General features: G+C 38.4%; 1 protein-coding gene across 3 annotated transcripts in view; it reads left to right on the top strand.

Annotated features, from left to right (window-relative positions):
• The window catches only part of LOC129775164 (serine/threonine-protein kinase Pak), a 99,292-nt gene extending 88,138 nt beyond the window's left edge, over positions 1 to 11,154 (top strand). For all 3 annotated transcript variants that reach the window (XM_055779534.1, XM_055779535.1, XM_055779536.1), the window contains 2 exons: positions 2,506 to 2,724; positions 2,788 to 11,154. In XM_055779534.1, the coding sequence (XP_055635509.1) occupies positions 2,506 to 2,724; positions 2,788 to 2,871 (303 nt within the window). In that variant the 3' untranslated portion in view covers positions 2,872 to 11,154. The remainder of the gene's footprint in view (positions 1 to 2,505; positions 2,725 to 2,787) is intronic.
• Positions 11,155 to 27,373: the final 16,219 nt, after the last annotated feature.

A 27,373-nucleotide genomic window follows, 5' to 3' on the forward strand; every position in this document is an offset into this window, starting at 1 on the left:
GTATATTTACCATAAACATGGTCTTTACAGCCAGCAAATGTATCCATAACTTTGTTTTCATTTTAAAAACCTATTTTGCAAATTTCTCGTATATTTAAATTCTCGGGGCAGAGAGTCATTCATGTTTTTTTAGTTTAGATGAATATATATATGCAAAAAGTTCTTCTGCTAATTGAAACAAAACATCTTTACTCGATATATTCTCGTAAATTTATCCGTTTTCAATCACAAACTTCGTACTCTTTTTTGTTGAAGCGGATGGATCCTAAAATATCCATCAATTCGTTTCTGCTCATAATTTTTGGAAAACTGCTATAATCGAGACGTCACTGTATTTGGAAAAGTAATTGTAAATTATAAGCAAACTCATAAAATTTCATGAACATGACGATATAACACGACAATCATATTAACAGGTAAAGCCCCGATTTTTTTCTTGCTGCGCTTTCCATTCAGCCCGCATCAAGAACGTTTGCACAATATCAGTGTCGGTCCCAATTCCCAAAATTACTTATTGTATTAATAGAAAATAGTCAGAAATTCGACTAGAAAGTTGTCACATTTTGTAAAACATCCGGAAACAAACCGTATATATTTTGTTTTTTTATATTTTGTAACTGTCAGTCCAAATCAGTCAGCGCTCTACGTCGGCCCCTAGGGACCGACGCGGGGCTTAACGTGTTAAAAGGGCCTATTTACTATTAAAAAGACAATAAATTACAAAAAAAAATTGAATATCTCGAGAATGGCTGCATTTAGAAGGAGATTTATAATGCCCTTTTTTTACATCATACCAGGATTCATAATTTGTGGCTAAAAATGATTGTTAACACATACAGAACAACAAAATAAAAACCAATAGAACGACACACAAAAATTCTATGTTTTTCAAATTCATAAAAATTCGATGTTCCATAAAGTTCGTCAAAAATAGGTTTACCATCTTGGACTTATGTTTGAAATTTTCTACATGAATTCTATTATATACGGAAAAAAATTTAAAAATACGTCTTTTATACAGTCAACTCTCCCCAACTCGATATCCAAGGTCCCATCGAGTTAGGGAGGTTTCGAGTTATGGAGAGAAGATTGCTGTTAAAATCAATCGAAGGTACCATGAATCCCATCGAGTTAGGGAAAATATCGAGACACAGAACATCGAGTTAGAGAGAGTGGATTGTAAATTGCAAAATAAAAGTATTTTTTTTTGTAAATAAACATAAAGTACGGGAACTTTTGTTCCTACCGAAATGCGTTCCCTAATAGAGACATCATAATCAAGCCGCCTGGGGGAAATCGGCTTTGCAAATACATAAAAGTAGGGGGAGCTTTTGTTCCTACCGAAATGTATTCCCTAACAGAGATATCAAAACCAAGGTGCCCGGGGAAAATCGAGATTACAGATATATGCAAATCGGGGGCATTTTCATATTGCAAGTAAGGTGATAGATATGATTAATTCCAGCAAATAAAATTCAAATTTGGAACTTGAATGTTGGTTTCTTCGTGTAATTTCATATCAATGACCGATCGTGTATTGTGAAAAATTTAGCACAAGTGTAAGTGTAAAATTCTATATGGTAGCAGTTTTGTTGAAAATGCCCTGATATATGAGACGATTTATTTCAATTTTCATAAATAAAATCCAAGATGTGTTCGGTATTGGCAATCATCTTATATGAGTTTTTTTTTTATTTCATCCATACATAACACAGGAGGCATCTTGTCTATGATCACAGCGGGTGGTTTTCATCATATATCGTTCCACTTCGGTATCTTTTATCTGATACGCATCATCCAACGACACACTGTTGGAGTGAATAAACAATAGCCAACAACCGAACAAAACGGCCCTTTTCAGGGCCACCATATCATCATCAAAGAGTTTAACGATGTAATTCTTCAAACATATCCAAAATGAACAGATAGCCTAACGGAATCCTACGTCAACTATGCGGTCGTGTCTCGGACACAACCCTCCTGTGTCTTTTTTTTTAAACCACGATTTCATGCGTTTCAAAAAACACAAAATTTGCCGACTTTGCGACACTAGTAAATAAAGTCCGATTGAGCAGAAGAGTATTCTATCGCGGGAATCAACATTGTGCCAGAAGTTCCTTCAAAAATTCGAAATGACCATTTTCATTGGAACTCTACCCACTCTACCTAGTATACATCAGTCAACATTCTTTTTATTTAACAAATTGGGGGGCTCAAAATGAAAAGGGTGTAAGTGACATCATCGATTTCTCTACACCGACTCTCTCTTTTGATCATGACTTAACTGCAAACACATTGCTGTATTTGACAATGTTGAAGATAGGTCAGAACCTCATCTATAGGATTCTTTAGCGAACTCAAATTGAAACGTTTTTGCAGTTGCGTCATTAACTAAAGAAAAAGTTGATGAAGAGAAATCAATCAAGTCACACACACCCCTTTCCTTCTGAGCCCCTCAATTAATTTTAGAACATGGACTAATTCGAATATAAAATTCATCTGCAGGTCGATCTCTGGTCGCTGGGTATCATGGCGATTGAAATGATCGAAGGCGAACCGCCATATTTGAACGAGAATCCGCTACGAGCGCTCTACCTGATCGCTACTCATGGAAAACCGGAAATCAAAGAGAAGGAGAAACTGAGTCCCGTATTCCAGGATTTCCTCGATCAGTGCCTAGAAGTGGATGTGGATCAACGAGCCACCGCTCTCGAGCTATTAAGGGTAAGTTTCGACTTACAGGCGACTGCCATATTTTTTTCTCATTCCATTCTATTGTCGTTGCAGCATCCCTTCTTGAAACTGGCCAGACCGCTGGCAAGCCTAACGCCGCTAATAATGGCAGCGAAGGAAGCAACCAAGGGGCACTGAAACGAGGCAAACGCCAAGGAAAAAGGTGGCGATAAGGAAACAGAACCAGGAAAAACCACGGAGGTCTCCGGGAACCAGTGATGATAAACAGGAGCATTCGTTTGTGAATTTTGGAGGGTGTGGGTGTGTAGGGCAACTAAACGAGGAGTTGCTACGGACTGGATGTTGTTAGGAACGATTGTTTCTCGATTGGTTCATATGATTTTTAAAAATCTATAGCTTTTCATACACGGAACACCAAACACATGAAATGATTGGTATTTTTTGAGATGCATGGATGCGATGGTATGTGATGCTTATTGTGAAAACAAACGTAGAATGAAAAAGCCAACCTATTTTAGAGCTCTTCAAAAAGCTATATTGAAACATGTTAAATTTAAGCAGCAAAGTCTAAAAAAGTGTTGTTAGTGAATAAGCTTCCCAGCTGAAACAATAACAGAGAAACTAGCATAGTCGTAGAACAAACCAATGTAGGTCAAACGTGAGAGATTATGATAGTGTCCCGTAGTGTGGGAAAATTTGTACAGTCTTCGTGTATGTGTGTGTCTGAATGTGTGTATGTATATATATATAGAGTACAAACAAGACGACAGACGAGATGTTGATCGTAGGAAAAAGAAATTTTCATGCACATTATTTCGACCATCTATTCTTTTTACAACGATGGTTGAGTGACTGATACGTGTCTAGTAGGAGCCGCAAAGAAAGTATGTGTAATGTACAGCCGAACAAGGTGGACAATTTCATTTCGCTCAAACAAAAATAACAACATTAAATTGCAACTCCCGAAAGCAAATACATAAACGAGATTAAAGATAATTACATTAGAAAAAAAACCACAAATAACGTGAAAAGTGCCTACACCAAGTGTATGTGTCCACAAAATATAAACAAAATGAAAAAGAAAACAGAACACATTGAGCATCCAGAATGTAATTTAAATTATTTAACTACTTTTTATATGTGAGCTAATTTCAAGTAAAAGTCGAAGGCCACAATCTATGTTCGACGTTCGACAAAAGTATTAACCGTCGGTCGATATCTTATTTTTCACTATCGCCATACCATAATATGCTAATGATACTAATCGCATTCGGACAACCCTGGTATTTTGCGAGCAATATCTGCAAAATTAAATTGTACTCCGTAACGGCGAAGGTATATCTAACCAACGATAAACTGTTGTTTATTGCTCACTTTTGAATAGATGGTCCTTCGGATCATTTATCACCTCTAATTGTTTTTGATTAACCAATTATCATTTATTGCATTCTTTAAAAATTAAGTTCATCTCGAAAAAAAGCAAAAGCTAACGCGACACAATCCCCCTTATTCTGCGCCGTAACGTGTGATAACAGTAGTCGTGTCAAAGTCGCTCTATTCTGGAAGTCACTTTACACATGAAATGTTTTTTTTTCCCTTCGCACTCGTCTTCCGGAGTAACGGAGTAACACAAGTGACTCGAGCCATCTAACGTTACTCACCGCATAGAACATGGAGAATGAGCCGAAAATTTACCTGTTATTTTCGTCTTTGTAAATAGGCCTATAGATGAAGGATTTATTAGTTTGCTGGCGTTTTTTATTTCCCTTTCTTCCAAAAGAAGTAAAACTGCATATTAAACTGGAAAATGAATGTATGTGTATGTAGATAGATAACAGTAAGTGTAGGAGCGCTGGTGAGCGTGGGTATTGTGTTAACAGGATATTCAAACGTCTCCATTTGAACAAAATTTTCGTTTCGGCTTTTTTTTCTGGTCCCATTTCATCCTGAACATTATGGAGCCAAACAGCAGTACTAGAGGCTAATTTAGTTTATATAATAAATAAATTTAGCTAATCTTTTGTGCAGTGAACAAAAATACATTCTCAGATCATTATCAATATTAGCCAGTCAACTATAAACTAAACCTGGCAGCGACTTGACCGACTGGCAAAATTGTTGAGGAAGGTTATATTCGCGAAAAATATCCCCATACACTGACGCGCCATCCCTGGCCTCAGTCAGGTACTTATCATCTTTTTCATGTACGGCACTATCGGGCGGCCTTCCGGCAATAGGCCGGAACTTTCCCCATTGCTGTTGAAAACATACTTGTTGGAATGTTTTTCTGTTCAATCTTAGCTGCATTCATGTGGGAGATGTACTTCACGTCGGAACTTACCTCCTTAGTAGAGGACGTAAAGTAGCTGGTTCCCTGTCTGTCGTTGCCATCCAGCGTTAAATACGTTTCGTCGTCCATGACAACCGCAACGTTCTGCTTCTCCGGAAAATTCTATTCTCATTACTTTATGCCTTTGTTTCTGGGTCACAGCTTGCTGTTCTGACGCTGCCAGACTTGACTTACGTTTCCGCCAGATGATGTCTATCTCCGCTAGGTATTTTTTCACTGTCTGGCCCATTGTTCCGACCTCCGGGCCTAAAGCCGGAAACGATATAGCCATATTTACCTCCATCCTCTACTTTAGGTTCAGCTGCAATTCACGACCGCGTAGCACCTTGTTCTCATTCTTCTCCAGAAGTGTAAGTATATTATGCATTCCGAAACGGGTGTATCCGGCGGACTCAAAGTACTTGATGATGTCCACTTTCTTCGCATCCGGTGGAGCTCCCAGTACGCACAAACCAGAAAGCGCTGTTGCTTTACTGTTTTCTCCATAACTTCCGTAGTTCAACTGATAGCGCTATCAATTTTTTTTTTTTTTTTTGAAAACACATGGGTTACTATGATTGACAATGCACAAGTGGTCCAGGTGTTAAGGCGAATGCATGAAAAAATGGTAAAATTTGTTCATTTTTTTAATGCAAGTAGTTTGATTTGCACTTGCGTATCTCCCGTTTCAAGGCGCCTCTGTTCGCTCCTCTGTGATTCGACTCGAGACCTCTGAACTCTTCTTCTGGCTTGGAGACAACTAGCGCGGAGAGTGCTAAGGGACTTGCTCCAGACTGCAGACTGGGCGTCGTTTGATTTTGGACACCCACATCAATAATCCGGCGTGGTCGGGTACGAAAATCGCGAAATCGCTGAAAGTGACTAAATCGACCGTATATGATGTGCTACAACGTTTTCGTGAACATACAAGGGCAGTCCGATAAGTACTTAGCCTACAAAAAAACAAAATTTTTGGAAAAGTGGCGATTTATTTCTCAATTTTATTTCTAGCTCGATTCACTTGACCCAGCGATGCTCCAACTTCTTTAACATTTTCACTACGAAAGGCGTGTATATACGCTCTCGCCAGTCTTTCAATATATACGAAAGGCGTATATATACGCTCTTGCCGATCTTTCACTTCTTCACAATAATCACTGGTCTGGCGCAACACAACGACTGACATACGCATAACGCGCCTGAAAAAAACGTTTTCTCGAGGTCTGCAAAGTAGGCCTCTATGGCCGCGATGACCTTCTCGTTCGACTCAAATTCCTGCCTGGCGAGTGACATTGCCAAGTTTGGAAACAAAAAAAAATCGCACGGGGCCAAATCTGAAGAATACGGTGGATGGGGCAGCAGTTCGTAGTGCAATTCGACCAATTTGGCCGTGGCGACGGCGGAATTTCCATTTTTCTAAAATCCGCGGACACGCCCCCTTTCACACACGGTCAAAACAAGACTACGAATCCGATTCGGTTGAAATTTTGACAGTAGCCGTTTACGAGAATGTACTACACGATAGTAATCTCTCTCGCGATACTGACACCATCGGACGATGAGGCTAAGTACTTATCGGACCGCCCTCGTACAACTGTTGTTCGGGAGGATCAGAGGACACGTCGTAGAGGATCTTACGATCGGGAGCTGAGGTTGAAGGTATTGAGAACAATTAAACACAACACAACTCTAACCAAAGTACATTCCGTAGAATCCATATGCGAGAAAGATATCGTAATTTCCGTTATACTCAAACAGGGCCTCGATGCAACATCTGGTGGCCAAAGGACACGCTCGAAAGTTGTACAACAAGGTTTTGACGCAGTACGAAGGATCCATGCTAATGGATGACGAAACGTACCTGAAGATGGAATTGGGACAGCTCCCAGGCCTGAAATACAAGGCCACTGCCAGAGGAGATGCCCCCAACAAATTTAAGTTCGAACAATGGATTATCAGCATTTTGATATAAAATCATTTTTTGTACCTTCAACCAATCCCGAGATACAACTAGTTTTGAGATTCCGGATTCTAAATGTTCCAAGCTTTACATTCAAAAGTGGGTGCGTGTGTGTTTTTTGACGTGACTCATATAGGGTATTTCAGCAATTAATAATAATATGCTCGGTTTGGCTAATCAGAAGTGGTCATTTTGGATTCCAAAATTGCCACAAAGATCGAAAACAGCAATAGAGTTGGAAGGTCTCACGATTATTCCCTCATAGAATGATATTGAACATTCGCGGGTCGATACGATTTTAGAAATGTATATTGGATATTGGTGAGCTACGTGACCATTCCCGACTGATTTTCGGTTCACTTTGGCTAATCGGAAATCTCCATTTTGGATTCTAAACTAACCTCAGAGATCAATAATCGTCATCCACTGGCTTATTCGATTGCAAAATTAAGGCTGATTTAGACGATGCCAGTCAGCGCTCTAGTTGAAGTATCCAGTGAATAGAGAACATACACTCTGTTCAAGCTAGAGGCCAATTACTTGTTCGATACTGGTAAAAGTAACTTGAAAAGAGTGTCTGTTCTCTGTTCACTGGATACTTCAACTAGAGCGCTGACTGGCATCGTCTAAATCAGCCTTTACTCATATTGTGGGGTTATGATCCATCAGAACACAACAGAATGCCGCGTTGTGCGTTGCTTCTCATCACCTGTCATTGCTTGTGTTTTGTTCTAAAACATTCGCCCGACTCAGTCTGTTGATTTGCAGTCACGATCTAGCATTCGCGTCTCCACTTTTCATGTAAGCAAAAACAAAATAAAATTCGTATAAAAATCTTGTTCATGTTGTCTCCACGGATCAGTTGAATGTTTTTAAAAACAACACATTGACCTATCCGCGCTGGCGGCATTGAGCTTCGTTTACTAGTATAGGGGAGCGTGAAAGAATAGCTGATTTTCAGTCGGAATGAACACGTTTTTAAAACTAAAATTATGAATGAAAATTAGCTTTTCTATATCAAACTAGTATTCTATTTAAATGAAAAACATTTTTGTTTGCAGGTGGTGAAAAAGTCTCATACGAAATATGTTTATGAAGACTCTATATTATGATGAAAAAATTCAGCAACAGTGTTGGAATTGTTTAGTCATATGGTTGAATGAAAGTCGGAAACACTTGTTTTAAGTAATCAAATAACATGATGTGAAAATTTTCATTCAAATTTTAGAATTTAAAAACCGGCTTCGTGTCTTTTTTTCTGATAGAGATTACACTAACGAGTTTGGGACCCAAATTATGGCCCTAATTTGAAGTTACCACCAGACGTCGACACGATCCAACTGTCATCGCGAATTCAGCGCAATCAGTTTAGAACAAATGTTAGCGTTTAGTACAACGATGCTAATGACGCAACGCATTATTGTGTTCGACTAAATGGAAACACACATATTTAAAATGAAGTGTCAAAGCACAATTGTCGCAACGCGACGCATAGCGCGGCATTATGATCCCACTTTTAGCTACATCTCAGTTTTCATTTGAGATCCCTGAAATTATGTTGCTTTTTTTCAGAAAACAAATTCTATTCTTTCTGCTATCCTAAATTTCTCTAAACATTCAAATTTGGGCCGTACTAAAACTATTGTAGCATTCAAGTTTGGTTTGCGGCAATCAGTTGGAATTATAGCGACATTTACCCCTTTTCATCAACTGTACCATCTCTTTGAGATTGATCCAGAAATTGTTGATTGAACGCTGTTGTGAAGTGATAGAAATACGAGTACAAACAACGAAAGTCTCTCAACTTTATGAAATGAGCCTTTTGCGTCATGAAGTGATACAAAGTTACAACAAAGTCTGGACTTATTTAGGAAATGATGAATGGTGTTGTATTTCCCCCCGTTCGAGCGAATTGGCTTCCTAAGCAAGCTCCCGGCGTTTCTAGCGAGTCACTACAGACGTGTGTGGCCTTGCGTTGTCCGGATGGAAAACCACACTTTCTGTTGGCTAATTCTGGTCGTTTCAGATCAATCGCTAGCTTCAAACGGCCTAGTTGTTGATAGTATAGATCTGAATTTAGTGTTCGGCCATACATAAGCAACCCAAAATAAACGATTCTTCTCAAGTCCCTCCAAGAACCTTCCTGGTTATTAGTCCTAGTTTGGCCACCTGAGGCCTTTAGTTTCTAGAAGAACTTCCACGTTACTCGAGAACGATAAAGCAGCTTCATCTTTTCACACTTTTTCCTTCCAGGCAGCGTTTTTGTGTCCTGCCTTCGCTTCAGTCGATGTCGTTCCACTCTTTTAAGTTGATCTCATTGGGAACCTCTGTAACGCCATTTTCGCTGTATCTCTGTTTGGTAGAGCGTGAGTAAAGGCAGCTTTGCAATCCGGTCAGAACAGGCAATCCACCTCATGCTGCTCCAGAAAAGGTAGAAGTCGGTTTCATAGACACTCTAATGGTAAATTTACTGGTTCATGGTCCAACAGGAAACAAAAACTTCAGATTGCTTGCCAGACAAGGAACTTTTGGAGAATTTCGACTTCTTCTTGATTTCATATTCCTCCGGGCACTCTTCCGTTCAACCGTGGTATAAAAAAATAATTGAACCGGAATCTGCCAGGTAATTTGTTTCATCGTTCATAACCACGAATTCACATTTTGTTAAAAAAAATGTGTGTACATTTTCCCTAGAGCGCTTCTTTGGTACCAAGTTCTGTGTTGCATTGCGGCCCGGCACAGTCTTGGGCTCCGCTTAAAAGGACCGGTCACTATCACATTTGTTTTTAAAGGCGAATGAACTGAAAAATTTAAAGCCTCTCAAAGCCAAAAAGAAGAAGAAAAAGACATGTGTTTTAGAGTTCGCTGGCCTTGCCGGTTTACCACTTCCGGGTTTCCAGGTTTCACTGTTCAGACTTTTCACGAAACGTTTCAGAACATCACACAAATTTTAAAAGTTTTGCGAAATCTCGAGCGAATATATTGGATTTTAGTTTCGAGGGGGGGCGGTTCGCAACGCGGTTTCCCGGTGAAGCCAGGATGTAGATAAATTAACCTGACAACCAATGCCTACTGTGATTACATATATACACTCTTGGTTTGATTTAGTAAATCTTCGAAGAAATTTAATAAAAAAATAGGCTTAGTGGTAGCGTCTTCGGTTTTTTCTTGTTCGACCTTTATTATCCTTTATGGAAAAATCGCCTATTGTTGGATGCAAGAAAGATTGAAAGAGGAGGGTTTGGATGGACCGAATGACGTTTGAACTTGAATCAAGGCTGGTTCAAGTGGGATAAGACTGATGTGAATGTGAGAACTGAGTCAGTTTATTTGCCGATCCGTCGATTGTGACATATTCGGTTATTGAGAAGAGCAAGTCTGTTTCAAATTACTTTGGAATCACTTCATTATGGTTTAGTTGGAAAAGTGCTCACATGGATGAACTCTATGTATATGAACAGAAAAAAATTATATACTTTTTATATGTATTCTCCTCAGTATTTCAAAAGTTCTTGACGATCACAAAGATAAAATCTATCACATTTACAAACAAGTTTTTTTTCCTTATCCTCGTGTTTTACATCTATAACACAATCACATTTCAATCCAATCAATAACATTTTGACCCGATGCTTGAATTGAATTGAATTAACCCGATTCTTGAATTGAGTTGATTTATAACCGCGCAATGGTATGAATGAAATGAGTTTGATTTGTGCTGCTAACCACACCGGCTTACACAGTTGCTCCGAAGCAAAACCCTGCATTTTCAGAACATGCATAAGTATGCATGCAGCGAAAATAAATAAATTCGAAAAATGAAAAAGAAATGGAAACGATCTCGATTCACGCGTAAGAAAGGACAAATTATGCCGAGAAAGTATACATATATATACATATTAATTGATACTTCGAAAATGCTGAATAATAATTACTATACATAAACTTCTAATTACAATTAATAAGAGAAAGAAGTATATCATTCATGCAGTAATAATTATACTCTCAAATTAAGTTCCCTTAAACGCGTATAACAATTATTATAAATTATATGAGAAATTAAAGTAAAATCAACAATAACACACATGTATCAAAGGAACACACATTTAGATGAAAAAAGTATCTGAATCTAGGGATGAGGAATAAATGAGATGCATTTTATAAAATAATAGACGACCAGCTTGACGACATCGTTTTTTATGCCGAACAACAAAAGAGTCAATTTGATCATTCAACCATTTTTCCATATTTGCTACCGGAAGATCAACCGAAAGTAGGTATCAAGTATATTCAGCTGATATTTGTATCCCTTATTGCCAATAATGGGCCCCATTGTATAAATCGAGTCGATAAGTATATTACTCATTAACCCTATTTTGCCGATTTCGAACATCTTTCATTCGAATCAAGTTATACATAGAACTCGTTCACTTTCACGATGGAGTGACTATTTTTCGTTGAATTTCCTCCAACAAATTTCCGCAACATATCAGTCAAATGTAAGTTCATGTTAATTTTTTTTTCAAATTAATTTTTATATTCAACAGGGAAAAAACAAAAACAAATAGTTCTGCTTCTGGAACAAGAGCCGGACATAACCAAAGGTTTCTCTCGAGGAAATTTCGGACCCATCTGGGATAATCTGGTAGCAGAGGTCAACAGTCATAGTATGTACTAAAATTAACTCGAAACATATATTAATGGACTTATTTTTGCTCTGGTTTTCTGTAGATCTGGGTGGGCTCGAGCTGGAGAAACAGACAGTTAAATTAACTGGGTTATTTGCGACCGTGGAATTCCGGGTACCTCATTTTATGAAGCACCCTCGGGTACGTACCCGGAGGCACCTCGAGATACTGACATGAGAAATTAACGTTTGCATTAAAAAATGGACTTTTTTGCGGATGGTGATAAAAAACTAAGATAGATAATTGAGTATGATAAATTTCTCATGGAAGGAAATTATATTAGTTTGCTTGCAAAAAAATTCTACGCCCTTGCGATCGGCCTTCCTACAGTTGACCGGAACATTTGCAATGGTGAACGAAAACATGTGTGTAGGCATGTTTTTGAGTTCTTTCTTCGTTTTATTTATCAATTCCTTCTCAGTTTTCGCGATAAAATTATTGGAGTAGATCGTAAGCTTCAGGTTTGCCCAGAAATTCTCGATGGGACGCAGCTGGGGAACGTTGGAAGGGTGCGCCGACTTGGATACCACATCGATTTTCAGCCGCTCTATCTCCTCTAACGATCGCTTCGAGTAGTGGGCCGACGCCAGATTCGGCCAGAACACTTTCGGAGCTCACTTCCATCGTGGGGGAAGTAAAATACGAAGTGCCCTGCCAGTCGTGGGCGAGATAGGTCTCGTCGTCCATCACCTCCGCCACGTCGCGATTCGAGACTTCCGCTTCCTGACATGTATGTCCATGTTCGCCAGGTACTTTTTCACTGTTTGACCGGTTACACCGACCTCCCGGTCAACGCACGCAGCGATGTAGCCACTTTTCCTTCGATCCTTTGGAGCTTCTTGTCGCTCAGGGCATATCTGGCGTCCACAAAGTACCGCACGATGTCCGTTTTCGACGCGTCGGGGTACCGTTTTTTGAACGCGCAAACTTCTGAACGCTTCACTGTTTTCGCCATCACGGTTAGAGTTCGACTGATAGAGCTGTCAATTTTTCTCTGCTAACTCATGGGTTACTATGATTGATGCTGCATGGTGTCAGTGCGTGTGAAGGTAAAACCATGAAAATCGGCATTTTTTGTTCTTTTTTTAATGTAAACGTTATATTGATTATTGATTTGATTTATTGATTTTGTTTATCACCACAAATTAGGTCTCAATTCGGTATAACAAGTATCGGTTTTATGATATACGCTATCATAAAATCGATCTATGCGAAATCTTATATGCATATCATGCTGATGCAGTTTGTACAGGAAAATCTGTTTTTGTTCGGTTGCTTTTTGTGCGCTTTCTCATTTGTCTGACTGTTTAGGTGCGATATTATTATTTGTGCGATTAGTTTATGTGATTCAAACCCGATGCCAAAGAGTCGCACAAACTAGAAATCACGCGAAAAGGAACCGCACAAAAACAAGTTTGCCTGTACTGCGAAAAATTGTATTACATGCTTTGGAAAATCGTTTAACAATAAATCATATTAGATCGTAATTGAGGTCATATTACATCATATCAGGAATTTAACATATAAAGAAATCAGGACGGCATGTCTGAGCAGCAGGCAATCACCCAAAAAGAGCGGCTTATAATAGACGTTGTACCGAAGTCCGCCAAGCCTCTGTCTTTTTGAGTACACTAATTGTTTGTTCATTCATACCACGACCCAATGCATACATGCCTGCGAATAAAATCGCTCTCCAATCTCCCTTCAGCCGCTGCTCTGATCGAAATTCCGATGGATAACCAGCATCATCTAAAAAAGGTTTTATCACTCAGAACATTACCTAAAATCTTAGCATAAACTTCACCGTTTTGAGGAAGCCGCTCAAAGTAAGCTCTTGCAGGGCTTACACGCCAAATATGGGAGTGATGAATTGATCATATGATGACTTTGCCCTACTCGATGCCGATAGTTTCCTAGAGAAGAGATTCGCAAACATGCTGCCAGCTTCACCTTTGTGGATAGACCACCTTTTCTCGTAGTATAGCCCAAGGTGCCTAGAAGTATATCCTAAGGTGGGCCAACTTGCTGAAACCACTCTTCAGCCATCTTCGAAGTCTACTGTGTTTTGTTTGTAAGCAAAACACAATACGCTTGTGCCCAAACTCGCTCGTGATCAGTCTGTCTCTTTCACGCTTCAACAAATAATACCCCTTCTGCTTTCTTCCGTACTGTTTTCATATACTGCTCTCCTAACCAACTTAGTGACGAAACGGCCTCACCTTAGGATATACTTTTGGGCGCCTTGGTATAGCCGTCCTCAATTTCCTCTAGAACGTACTGAAGGCTTTCTTACTTTAAATTCAAAAAGACCACCGAAACCGGTAGCAAAGCGGAATCCATTGGACGAGCAAATTTTTCTCACAAACTTCTATTCCGACCAGAAAATAACTGGAATTAAATTGTCGCACTCGCCACTTCATTCGATTCGGTATCTAATTTGTTCATCGGCTACTAACAGGTCGGCACATACTCGAATTTTGACGTAGGACTACGTCTTATATTAAGGGTGCCAAACCAGAAAATAAATCACGTTTTTATGAAATAAAGTTAAAGATAATAACTATCTGCGAACGGATTTTAACGATTTGCATACTAATCGAATCGGAAATTTTCTAAGATTTGTTTGATATGATATACATTACAATCCCACAGTCTGTATATGGATTAAATTGATGAAAATTGGAAGCATTCCTATTTCCCAACACATTTGTTCTGTCCATTTGTATGCTCTCCTGAACAGAGCTGTCAATAACGGGCAACTTATGTAGCCACTAGAATAGAAACAATGAAAGGGGATAGCGAAGAGAGAATATTTGCGAAGTAAACTCCACCCTTCAAATATAAATAAATATTGAGATTCTGAGGAAAATTCTCAGAATCTTTTGTGCCCGAAACAACAAAGGTCGCTTATTCTGCTCGTTTTGTGTTTTATGTTTCCCCTCGAGCTGTGAACGCTAGCGAATATTCCACTTGAAGTGCATCTGGTATTGCAATTAGCACAACCATCCGAGTCATGGCAAAGCAGGCGAAAAAAATTATAGGAGGTTGTGTCCAAGGAAAGTGAAGTGGAAGGTAAAACGTAATGTCAGAATTGCCGTTCGGACGTATCCCGTAAGTTTGAACTTATTTACATAGATGGTATCCAAATAACACTAAACATTGACTACAGTTTCGCCGGCACGGTTGATTGCCGTTATGAACCAGTACAAAAAACAAAGCTGCAAATTATGCGCCAGTGGCGTTACCACGATCAAAGCATTCCCTTAATAAATCCTATCACATTAGCCGAGCCAGCTGGCGGAAGCATATGCATAAAGGTTACTGGGTTACTATTTTCAACGTCAACTGTTTATTTATTATACTGCTTCAAATACCTTCGACGAAATCAAATGTAACTATACCAACGTAAGTAATAACATAAACAAATCCAAACTTTTCGTCTTGCCATTCCTCATACGTCTTTTCTAAATAGTGTAAATTACGAGCCACCTGTTAACTCCACCATCTTGGTTGTGTCCAAGATACGACCGCATTGTTGACGTAGAACTACGCTGTTATTTTATATAAATCGCTTGTTTATACCTTCGGATATTATTCTAGAGTGCTGTGAAATTTTAAAAGCAACTGCTTAGTAGAATAATCTCTGAAATGGATTTTTCATTGTAGCATCAGTTGACGATAATTGTTTGATTATTTATTCTTACCCTCGCAAAACAATACACAAGCTGATCGCATGTCGCAATTTATTTCATGTTAATGCATTGAAAATTTACCTCGAACACTGTTCCGGTGGCCTTTTTCGCAATTGATATAGACTCGGTTACAGTTGATTATATACATGGTGCACCAGCACCATTATTCCACATCTCGTAACTACATCAATATATCACCGCATGGAAACAACAACAATGACAACACTTGCAAGTATCAAATATGCTACATGTTATGTAGTATTGCATGCATACAGAGCCATACATTGGTGGCTTGAACTACTAGGAATATAAACACTTCTCATCATTTTGCGCTATTCTCAAAAGAAACGCTTCTGTTAATATTATTGACCACGAAAAAACAGGAAGTGGGTTATATCTATGGTATAACCGCAAGGGTGTCGTAGGACTATCGTTGATTTAGAGATCATTTGTTTGAAGTTTAATAAACTCTTTCACATGAATGTATTTTTAAATTCCCAGAGGAACTGGCAGATTATTTTCCAGCAATGATTAGATCTTTCCGGAACTTTCTCGATGCTGAATGGCATCCTAACGGAAAGAGTTCTGCGCGTGTATGTGTTGATCCTTCGCCGTCCACCTCCTCCAGCACGTTAGGCAACGATGTTGTCTTGTCGATGTCCTCACGAAAAATGAATGTGTCTCACCACCAGAATATCGCTTAAGTATGCTTTTTGTGTGTGATTGAATCGAGAGAAGGTGTGGTTTACGATGGCAATTTGGAAGGCAAACTAGAGGGGAATGAACTCTCTGAGCTCGGAACTTTCGGCGACTGAGCAATAATCGATTGCGGGCGCATACAATATTGGATATGGAAATATCCTACTGATGGGGAAGAATAATCTTCAGAAGCAATCCTGTTAATTGCGATTGATTGAAAAATCACAAAACCAAATGTATTTGGTCACAGTGTTACATGGATAGAAAACATTCGAATAAACTCTTTCACATGAATGTATTTTTAAATTCCCAGAGGAACTGGCAGATTATTTTCAGTAACGATTAGATATTTCCACATTTTCCTCGATACTGGAAGCCCACCAGTGGTTAATGCTAATTCGATAACCATCTGTTAATAGAACTTGCTTGAAACATATTTGGTCACAGTGTTACATGGATAGAAAACATTCAAATAAACTCTTTCACATGAATGTATTTTTAAATTCCCAGAGGAACTGGCAGATTATTTTCCAGCAATGATTAGATCTTTCCGGAACTTTCTCGATGCTGAATGGCATCCTAACGGAAAGAGTTCTGCGCGTGTATGTGTTGATCCTTCGCCGTCCACCTCCTCCAGCACGTTAGGCAACGATGTTGTCTTGTCGATGTCCTCACGAAAAATGAATGTGTCTCACCACCAGAATATCGCTTAAGTATGCTTTTTGTGTGTGATTGAATCGAGAGAAGGTGTGGTTTACGATGGCAATTTGGAAGGCAAACTAGAGGGGAATGAACTCTCTGAGCTCGGAACTTTCGGCGACAGAGCAAGAATCGATTGCGGGCGCATACAATATTGGATACGGAAATATCCTACTGATGGGGAAGAATAATCTTCTGAAGCTATCCTGTTAATTGCGATTGATTGAAAAACCACAAAACCAAATCCTCTTTCTTTGTGTGGACACCGACTGGACAACATCGTTGCTGGACGAGCTGGACGGCGAGGGATCGAGTGCCTTTCTCAAGGCAAGAGGGCGGAGGTGGTAGCGCTGGAGTAGAATAGAGTAGAGTTTTCAAAGGGCCTTTCTCAAGGCTAGAGACGAATGAACTGCAAAGGTTTAAAGTCTCTATAATACAATACCTTCCTTCCTTCCTACAAAACTAAATGTATTTGGTCACAGTGTTACATGGATAGAAAACATTCAATAAACTCTTTCACATGAATATATTTTGAAAATTCCCAAAGGAACTGGCAGATTATTTTCAGTAACGATTAGTTATTTCCACATTTTCCTCGATACTGGAAGCCCACCAGTGGTTAATGCCAACTCGATAACCACCTGTTAATAGCACTTGATTGAAACATATTTGGTCACAGTGTTACATGGATAGAAAACATTCAATTAAACTCTTTCACATGAATATATTTTGAAAATTCCCAAAGGAACTGGCAGATTATTTTCAGTATCGATTAGATATTTCCACATTTTCCTCGATACTGGAAGCCCACCAGTGGTTAATGCCAACTCGATAACCACCTGTTAATAGCACTTGATTGAAACATATTTGGTCACAGTGTTACATGGATAGAAAACATTCAATAAACTCTTTCACATGAATATATTTTGAAAATTCCCAAAGGAACTGGCAGATTATTTTCAGTAACGATTAGTTATTTCCACATTTTCCTCGATACTGGAAGCCCACCAGTGGTTAATGCCAACTCGATAACCACCTGTTAATAGCACTTGATTGAAACATATTTGGTCACAGTGTAACATGGATAGAAAACATTCAATTAAACTCTTTCACATGAATATATTTTGAAAATTCCCAGAGGAACTGGCAGATTATTTTCAGTAACGATTAGATATTTCCACATTTTCCTCGATACTGGAAGCCCACCAGTGGTTAATGCCAACTCGATAACCACCTGTTAATAGCACTTGATTGAAACATATTTGGTCACAGTGTTACATGGATAGAAAACATTCAATAAACTCTTTCACATGAATATATTTTGAAAATTCCCAAAGGAACTGGCAGATTATTTTCAGTAACGATTAGTTATTTCCACATTTTCCTCGATACTGGAAGCCCACCAGTGGTTAATGCCAACTCGATAACCACCTGTTAATAGCACTTGATTGAAACATATTTGGTCACAGTGTTACATGGATAGAAAACATTCAATAAACTCTTTCACATGAATATATTTTGAAAATTCCCAAAGGAACTGGCAGATTATTTTCAGTAACGATTAGTTATTTCCACATTTTCCTCGATACTGGAAGCCCACCAGTGGTTAATGCCAACTCGATAACCACCTGTTAATAGCACTTGATTGAAACATATTTGGTCACAGTGTAACATGGATAGAAAACATTCAATTAAACTCTTTCACATGAATATATTTTGAAAATTCCCAGAGGAACTGGCAGATTATTTTCAGTAACGATTAGATATTTCCACATTTTCCTCGATACTGGAAGCCCACCAGTGGTTAATGCCAACTCGATAACCACCTGTTAATAGCACTTGATTGAAACATATTTGGTCACAGTGTTACATGGATAGAAAACATTCAATAAACTCTTTCACATGAATATATTTTGAAAATTCCCAAAGGAACTGGCAGATTATTTTCAGTAACGATTAGTTATTTCCACATTTTCCTCGATACTGGAAGCCCACCAGTGGTTAATGCCAACTCGATAACCACCTGTTAATAGCACTTGATTGAAACATATTTGGTCACAGTGTTACATGGATAGAAAACATTCAATAAACTCTTTCACATGAATATATTTTGAAAATTCCCAAAGGAACTGGCAGATTATTTTCAGTAACGATTAGTTATTTCCACATTTTCCTCGATACTGGAAGCCCACCAGTGGTTAATGCCAACTCGATAACCACCTGTTAATAGCACTTGATTGAAACATATTTGGTCACAGTGTAACATGGATAGAAAACATTCAATTAAACTCTTTCACATGAATATATTTTGAAAATTCCCAGAGGAACTGGCAGATTATTTTCAGTAACGATTAGATATTTCCACATTTTCCTCGATACTGGAAGCCCACCAGTGGTTAATGCCAACTCGATAACCACCTGTTAATAGCCGCGCGTGTATGTGTGTGTAGCGATGTCTTCACAGGGAACCGTTTGTGGCATCACTCTCCTCCTGATAGATTCCCTTCTGGTCTAGGGTGCACAAAAAGGCTCTTGGTGACACCGTTCATCCGCGCTTCCATGATAAATAAAGAGCTTCACCGCAACAGCGACAACATGCTCCAATCGCTGTTCAATTAGAACTGAGTGGATTTCCGAGCGCCGCTCGCTTATATACCGATTGGTGATTTCAATAGCCTGTTTTGAAAGCAATTTTAAGGCTATTGAAACAAGTTTTTGGATCAAAAAGTAACAAGTATATAACGCGTATACATTTTATCTTTCGAATGAAGTGTTTATCATACCATTTCGTTCAGTTGTTTAGGAGCTATTAACGCTCAAAATCTCGGTCTCCGGCGTAACGCTTTCGTTTTCGAAACTTTGATTTTACACCCCGGTATAGAAATGAAAGACGTAGTCCTACGTCAAAAGTTGCATTAATTTCTCATGCTCGAGAGAAGCGCAGCTGTCACCCTTAGTGGAGGAAGTTTTGCTACTGGCAAACGAAACCTAATCACATACAAAATTCCAGAAGGACATTTACTTTCTTGGTGACTAAACAAGCGAAATAAACTCTTTTTGTTAATATAAACAACCTCGAAAACAGTAGCATTGCTTCACTATGATCAAGATTAGCGCAAATGCAATTCTAGTTGAAAGCAGTTTTGCGACTGGCACGCGAACCCAAACAACTTAAAACATTCCAGTAAGACATTCAAGATGCTTGGTATTCCCCAAATAATTTTTGGCGCACAACCTTAACGCCTGCTTCGCCATAACGTTAGTTAAATGAATTGCTGCATTCTCAAAGGCACCAACGAAGCCCTTATGATTATGGAAAACAAACGATGTTTACTGCTTGGAAAAAGACTTAATTATGCCACACAGTTTGTACTCTGCTGTAACACCCATCGATGCGAATTCGCTGATGAGTTTGTCAAGAGCGACCGCCTTCACCACCAGCGGGGGGAGCTTGATTTTGGTTGCTGCCTGGATAACGGCGTTTACATTTTCGACCGACGCGCCGAAATCGCCTACTCCGCTGTTGTTCGATGCGGTGTCACACTCGCGAAGGCTCGGTTCAGTGCGAGCGCTTTTTACTGCACCAACATCGCGTGCATCATTAGATGACGCTTGCCTCGAAATTTCATTGCCCCTGGCAAGTGTTTGCCAAATGATCCACTCATTGAAAAAATCGCTTTCGTTCGTTCAAATATGATCTTTCAGGAAACATTTCCCCCAGCGGTATTCTTTTGTTGTTATGTGTTGCAAATCACGACACAAAAGAGAACGAGACAACTCTGTATCGGCTCGCACTTTTTTGCACACCAGCATGCAAGCAAAGCTATCATATACGCTTTTGGTCAGAAAGCTTATTTTTTTCTTTGCCTCTAACATATGCATATCGACCTCTCCATGCCTCATGAAACAGCAGGATCGTACGGACCACGCAAAGCGAAAGATTCATATTCAGCTAATGTAGCAGATCCTGATTTTTAAGTCTCAGAGAGTGCAAACTATATGATTATTTAGCTCGATAGAGGCTAAGGGAGGGTAGTCAGATTATATTTTCCATTTTTAACGCCGCTATCCGTTGAAATCAGCCGGGTGCTATGATTGATGCTAGGATCGTTAGCAAAATCTCAAGCAGAACTGTCAGTGGGACACCCAATTCATGTGAAAACAAAGGGAAAATGTCAGTGGGATACCCGATATGTTGGCTTCTGTCAGTGCAATGGGGGTTCTCTTAAGACGTCACCCACCTGGTTGAAATATGTATATTCATATAGACCGCATAGTTTTACTAGCAACACCGCTCCAGTGAGAAGCAAAAACTCTCTTTTCCCATTCGCTGCTCTCCGCAAATGGTGACTAAATGATGACGTAATTTTTCTTGTATCATTTATTGCTTTGCACTTTTCTGTGCAGTGGGTTTCGCTATAGTAAAATGGGACGATATATGTGGTTCAAGCTTGTATGCAGGCTTCGAAAATGGTATGCGATGTTTGATACAGATCGGATATGCAATCAACAGTCTTCGTTCCTCTTTTAGTTTAATCACTAAATATTACACAAGTGATTACTGATATTCATACAAGTATCTGAATGATCCTCTCATATTTGGTTATATGTTCGTGAGAGTTTTCTTGCATGACACATTGTGTATCATTCGATTTGGATCAAAATCCAAACACTGCCCCTGGCAATGCGTTCGTTTTTTGCAGGGCTCGAGCCTGCCTTCCTCTTCTTCTTACTCATCACACACTACGCGAAGCGTCCAATTTATGACGCGGAAAGAAAAACACACGATTCGAATAACGAACAGAAAAAGCAAACGACGATATCCAAGTTGGATTACCACTGGTGGGGTTCAATCTTAGATCGAAGCGCAGCGAAAGCAAAGTGAACTGGATTACTCAACAGTCCGATGCCGAATGAAAGTTTGCCTCAGCGAGATCTACTGTTTATACTCTAGGCAAGTATCCTCCTTCATTCTTCTACTTTTCCTTTGTTCACGGAGACTTCAAATCCTACGATTTCCCTTTCGTTGGTCGTCGATAAGTTGCTCGTTATTGACAGCTCTGTTCGGGAAAGCACACAAATGGACAGAACAAATATATGGGAAAATGGAAACGCTTAGAGTTTTCATGAATTTTAACTATTTACAAACCAGGGGATTCTAATGTATAGCATATTAAACAAATCTTAGGGAATTTCCGATTCGTTTGGTATGTAAATCGCCAAAATCCGTTCGCGGCAAAAATAGTTATTAACGTTACCTTTATTTCATAAAAACGTGACCTGTTTTCTGATTTGGCACGCTTAATGAAAGACGTAGTTCTACGTCAAAAGAGAAGAGTGCAAATGATTATAGGTCGCTTCTAGCCATCAGTGTTTGGCTTAGTGTGTGTTGCTTGTTTTCGTTGCGCGGAACTTAGAACTTGTTCATTTCCTGTACATGTGAATAACACACCTTCGATACTTTTAGTTGCCATTCGTATTTGCTCTCGTGCGCATCGGCTCTGTTCTGATGCAACAAGCTCCAAGTTTTGTTGACGGTTTTGTTTTCATAAACGGTCATTCTCGCGATGTTTCATTTTTATCGCTGCCACTGTGTGCATCTGTTAGACACGTGTTTGATGCTTGTTGAATGGCGATGCACGGAAGATGCCTCTCGTTAAATACTCAGTGCAATGCAGACATAAAGAAACAAATTGCGACACATGACCAATTAGTGTATTGTACTCGCAAAGGCAAGGAAGAATTGTCGCTTCTTGAAATGATTTTACAAAACCTCGCAAGCCCATAAACCTTTTCGGGGTCCCCGGAACTTTTTACTAAAGAGTTATTTATGAAATTTCGACGTTTTCGCAAATAATATCCGAAATAATAAACCAACAAATCAAAAAGAAAAAAGATTGCGTAGTTCTACGTCCTAAGTGGTCGTGTCTCGGATACAACCCCTCGAATTTTTTCGAACGCTCTCGATCGAAATGGACAAAACGATAAAAATGAGGAATAGCCAATTCGAACTCGATCGAAATATCATATTTGAACGAAATGTAAATCCACCGAAATACAAAATCGGGAAGATCAACTCTTTATAATGCCGTGGAAACTAGGCATGGAATCGATTCGAACTTCAGAGAACATAACCCTTACATAAGTAAGAACACACATTTCCCTTTGATAAACAAGAAACTCTTGATACATGTCAAAAAAAATGGTGGCAATATAGTATAAATAGAAGCACTGCTTGACGTTACCTTGTAAACTCACTTTAGTGCGCCTATGGTTATGCAAAAATTAAAACAATATTTCTAGTGCAGCGAAAAAAAAAAAGTCACAGGAGGGTTGTGTCCGAGACACGACCGCATAGTTGACGTAGGATTCCGTTATGCTATCTCGTTCTCGAGCGGGAACACACCTTAGAGTGCTTATTTATGAAAATTTAAATAAATCGTTTCATATATCAAGTCATTTTTAACACAACTGCAACCATATACAATTTTTCACTTACATTTGTGCTAAATTTTTCACAATACACGATCGGTCATTGTTATGAAATTTCATGAAGCAACCAACATCAAACCTCCAAATTTGATTTTCTTTTTGCTAGAATTATTCGTATCACTCACCTTACTTGCAATATTAAAATGCCCCCGATTTTCATGTATTTGCAATGTCGATTTTCTCCAGACAGCTTGGTTTTGATGTCTCTGTTAGGGAATATATTTCGGTAGGAACAAAAGTTCCCCTACTTTTATGTATTTGCAATGCCGAATTCCCCCAGGCAGCTTGGTTTTGATGTCTCTGTTAGGGACCCGCCGCATGTGTCGTCAATTTCGACCAATCAGAGATGGGTATTTCCGTTAGGATAGGGGTTGAGATTTTTCAATTGTTCAATAGTTAGTTTTATGGCATATATTATTTTCTTCAATATAAAAAATTGTTATGGAGTGTCGAAATCGATTGACGCAAAAAAATCATCAATCCATCATGAAATGACTTAGCAATAAGCGTTTCAAATTGGACAATTTTCACGATGTGCTCGATTTTCGATTTTTAATTTGTACCCCAATATGTTCCCGAAAGACGTAATCCTACGTCAAAAATTTGTTTTCATATAATATAGAATAACAAAAAAAATCGTCAAAACTGCACCACTCATTTCTTCAAGTGAAAAATGTAACAACTTTTTGCAAATTCAACGAATTTAACACTGGGTTTACGGACGATTCTTATATACCTATCTCTACGAACAGGCGTTATTTTGACGCAACACACATATGCAGTAGGGTGCCAATGAATGTATGGGAAAAAATCGACTCTAATATTTCAAAAAGTTACCCTATATAAAATGTTCACCACCTCGAAAAAAAAACCCTATGCCGAATTTCTGCTCAATCGGACTTAAGGGATAGTGGCGCAAAGCGATCAAAATTTGAGTTTATTGAAAACCGAAAAATCACCCAAGGTTTTTCGAAAAAACTCATATTTTAACGTTTATGACACCAGTAAATGAAGCCCGAATAAGCTAATATTTTGCATAACGTATATTATCGTGCTAACCAACTTTTCGTAGCATGCTCCGAATGAAAAATCGAGATAACTATTTTTATTGGTACCCAAAACCATACTTTTCGTTCCGTACTCCGAAAAGTCCAGAAGTCCCAGAATGCCGATTTTTGCCAAAAAAAAATTTTTCGGGATGACACTAGATCTCGACGTTTCATGCAATTTTGAGACATTTGGCACCAAAATTTTTTTTTCGAAAACCCCGATTTCCTTTATTTTTCTAATTGAAGCGTTTTTTTACGCGGGTTTACGCGATTAACGCGGCTTTTTTTGCGAGGTACGTATCCCCCGCGTAAAAAAAAACCTGGGTGTATAGTGGTTCTTGGAATTTCGTGAAAAGTGATGGTTTTGTTTCTTTTCGAAAACTATTATACCCGTTTTTTTGTTCTTAGGGTGACCATTTCGATTTTAACTCCGAAAAATAATTTTTTCCCGTTTTTTTCAAAAATGACTTTAAAAAAAAACTTTTGAGATACTTGACCGATTTAGATGTTCAATATATCAAATTGAAGCCATTTAACAACTACCTTTTTTGAAAAAATAATACACTTGCAAAAGATTAGAATTTGTTTTTCATAATTATTGACCGTGTTTGTTTTTTATAGTTGACATGGTCTCGGGACCAAAGGCGCTATATGTTTTATATTTTTTCTTGAAAGATGAGGATTTTTTTACATAACATATCCAAAAATCAGAAATATGTTTGTTTTCTTTTTTATGTTATAACTTTTCAAAGTCAACCGAAGGTCCAAAAATTCATTTGTTCCAAAAATTTATAACTTTCAAACTACTTGATAGATTTAGATGATCGATATATCAAATTGAAGCCGATTATCTGGTCTTCTGGAACGAATAAGAGCACATCTTTGATTTTGGGATATGTTATGTAAAAAGTCCTCAGCTTTCAAGAAAAAAAATATATTATTCGGAAACCATGTAAACCATAAAAAACAAACACAATCAATAATTACGAAAAATAAATTTTAATTTTTTAAAAGTTCAGTATTTGCACTTGGCTTTAATTTAGTATTTTGAAATTTAAAAAAAAATCATTCTTGGAAAAAAGAGAAAAAACTGATTTTTCGAACCACCCTAAAATCGAAATAACGAAAAAATAAAAAAAATACGGATCTAATATGTTGCGATAAAAAACAAGACGACCACTTTTCACGAAATTCTGAGGATCGATATATCAATTTGACATGGAATGGTTATATACAACGGGCCCTATTATAGAAATCGAGGCGATAAGAATTTTGCTCGTTAGCTCTATTTTACTATTATAGAAATCGAGCAATTCGATAGCACCGAGCGAGTGATAACTATCGATGCATGTGTCAGAACTTTTCGAGTTGTTTGGTTCACTTGTTGCATACCTTCAGAGAATTAATTTATTTTGGCTTGCATCCCTTTGGGAAACATTTCAGAAACGCTTCAATATACGCAATTTGCAACACATGTTCGTTTGTTTTTGTTTTACGGTACATTTGCATTTGTTTTACGGTACTGCCAGAATAGTCTATACAAGGTAAGTGTTCAATCCAGCATTATTTACATTAATCATGTTATAACTTACAATGCAGAATTTACTTACAGCGCATATTTCAGTGGCTGAAAATGAGTGGTGGAAGAAAAAAATGGGTGGGTAATATCTATGATACAACCGCGAGGTTAAGTGGGACTACCTTAACATAGTAATCATTTGTTTGTATTGATTAAATTTTTGATTGAACGAACAATCTCCGAATTCAATATATTTGCTTTGTGAGTAAAAATATTGTATGATGCCGTGTGAGATCATTCATGCATTGTGATAGATTATGTTCTTCGTTACAAGTAAATTTATTGACAGTCCTTTCACGTTTGGCATGATGCCCAGGACAAAATATGTGAACGGAAGAATTATCAAACGATTATTTTATTTTACGTTTCCTTCTGAAGTTTGCATTTCTCAAGTGTACGTACTTCTCGAACCACGAATTTGCTTGATTGCAGGCACTCAGTTTCGACTTTGGCATCGTCGAACGCATATTGTTTAATCAATAGGCGTTATCGCAGCACATGGTTATCAACATTTTGCCTAATCATCAAATGGTATGTGTAGAAATTTATTCAGCAGATTTTTTTTCTCTATTGTAGTGACTTTCAACACATTTTGGCTGGTTCGTCACTTTTACTCCTATTTGTGGAAGAATGTCGGGAGTGAGAATTGAACTCGTGATCTCTGCGTGAGAGGTATGGATGTTACCACTACGCCAGATCGCCTCCACTTCCAGCAGAAGATATGAAGGCATATCCTTTAATGCAATCTTGAATAACCGAACCAAAGCGTTGTGTTCGTACCCGCTTATGTAATCCGTGTTAAGAAAACACTTTTCGGAGTGCAAAAAAAAAACATGCGGGTGCAGAAATACCCCCGGCTTGCATGAATCAACAACTTCAACTTTTACTTTTTATACTATAGAGGATTTAAACCTAAAAGTTCATTCGCCTCTAGTGTCTGCACGATTTTCCCAGGTTCCGAAGTTTAGGAGAACGTGTTAAGGAAACATATACTAGTTTGCACAAAGGCAAACGAGTATAAAAATACTCACAATTTGCATTCATTTACAAAGCCGATTTCCCCACAGATTTTGGTTTTGAAGTCTGTGTCAGGCAAACACATTTCAGTCGAAACAAAAATGCCCCTGACTTGCATAATTTGCAATGCCCATTTCCCCACGCTCCATGGATTTGAAGTCTGAGTTAGGGAAACACATTTCAGTCGGAACAAAAATATCCCTGACTTTCATGTATTTGCAATGTCGATTACCCCAAGGCTGACTGGTTTTGATGGCTGTGTTAGGGAAACCGTAAATCGAGCCAATCAAAACGAGGCAGTTAGGGTGTTTAGATAACGCTTAACATTTTACAGTTTTTCAATTGTTTATCTAATAAAAAATAACATTTTATTAATTGTGATAGAAGCGTAGAAATATTCCAATCGAATGATACAAACATCTTTCCGATCCAGTAAGAAATGTTCGAGTTATAAGCATTCGGAATCTTTCATTTT

The sequence above is a fragment of the Toxorhynchites rutilus genome, chromosome 3 (assembly GCF_029784135.1).
Source record: "Toxorhynchites rutilus septentrionalis strain SRP chromosome 3, ASM2978413v1, whole genome shotgun sequence".
In the NCBI taxonomy this organism is placed as follows: Eukaryota; Metazoa; Arthropoda; class Insecta; order Diptera; family Culicidae; genus Toxorhynchites; species Toxorhynchites rutilus.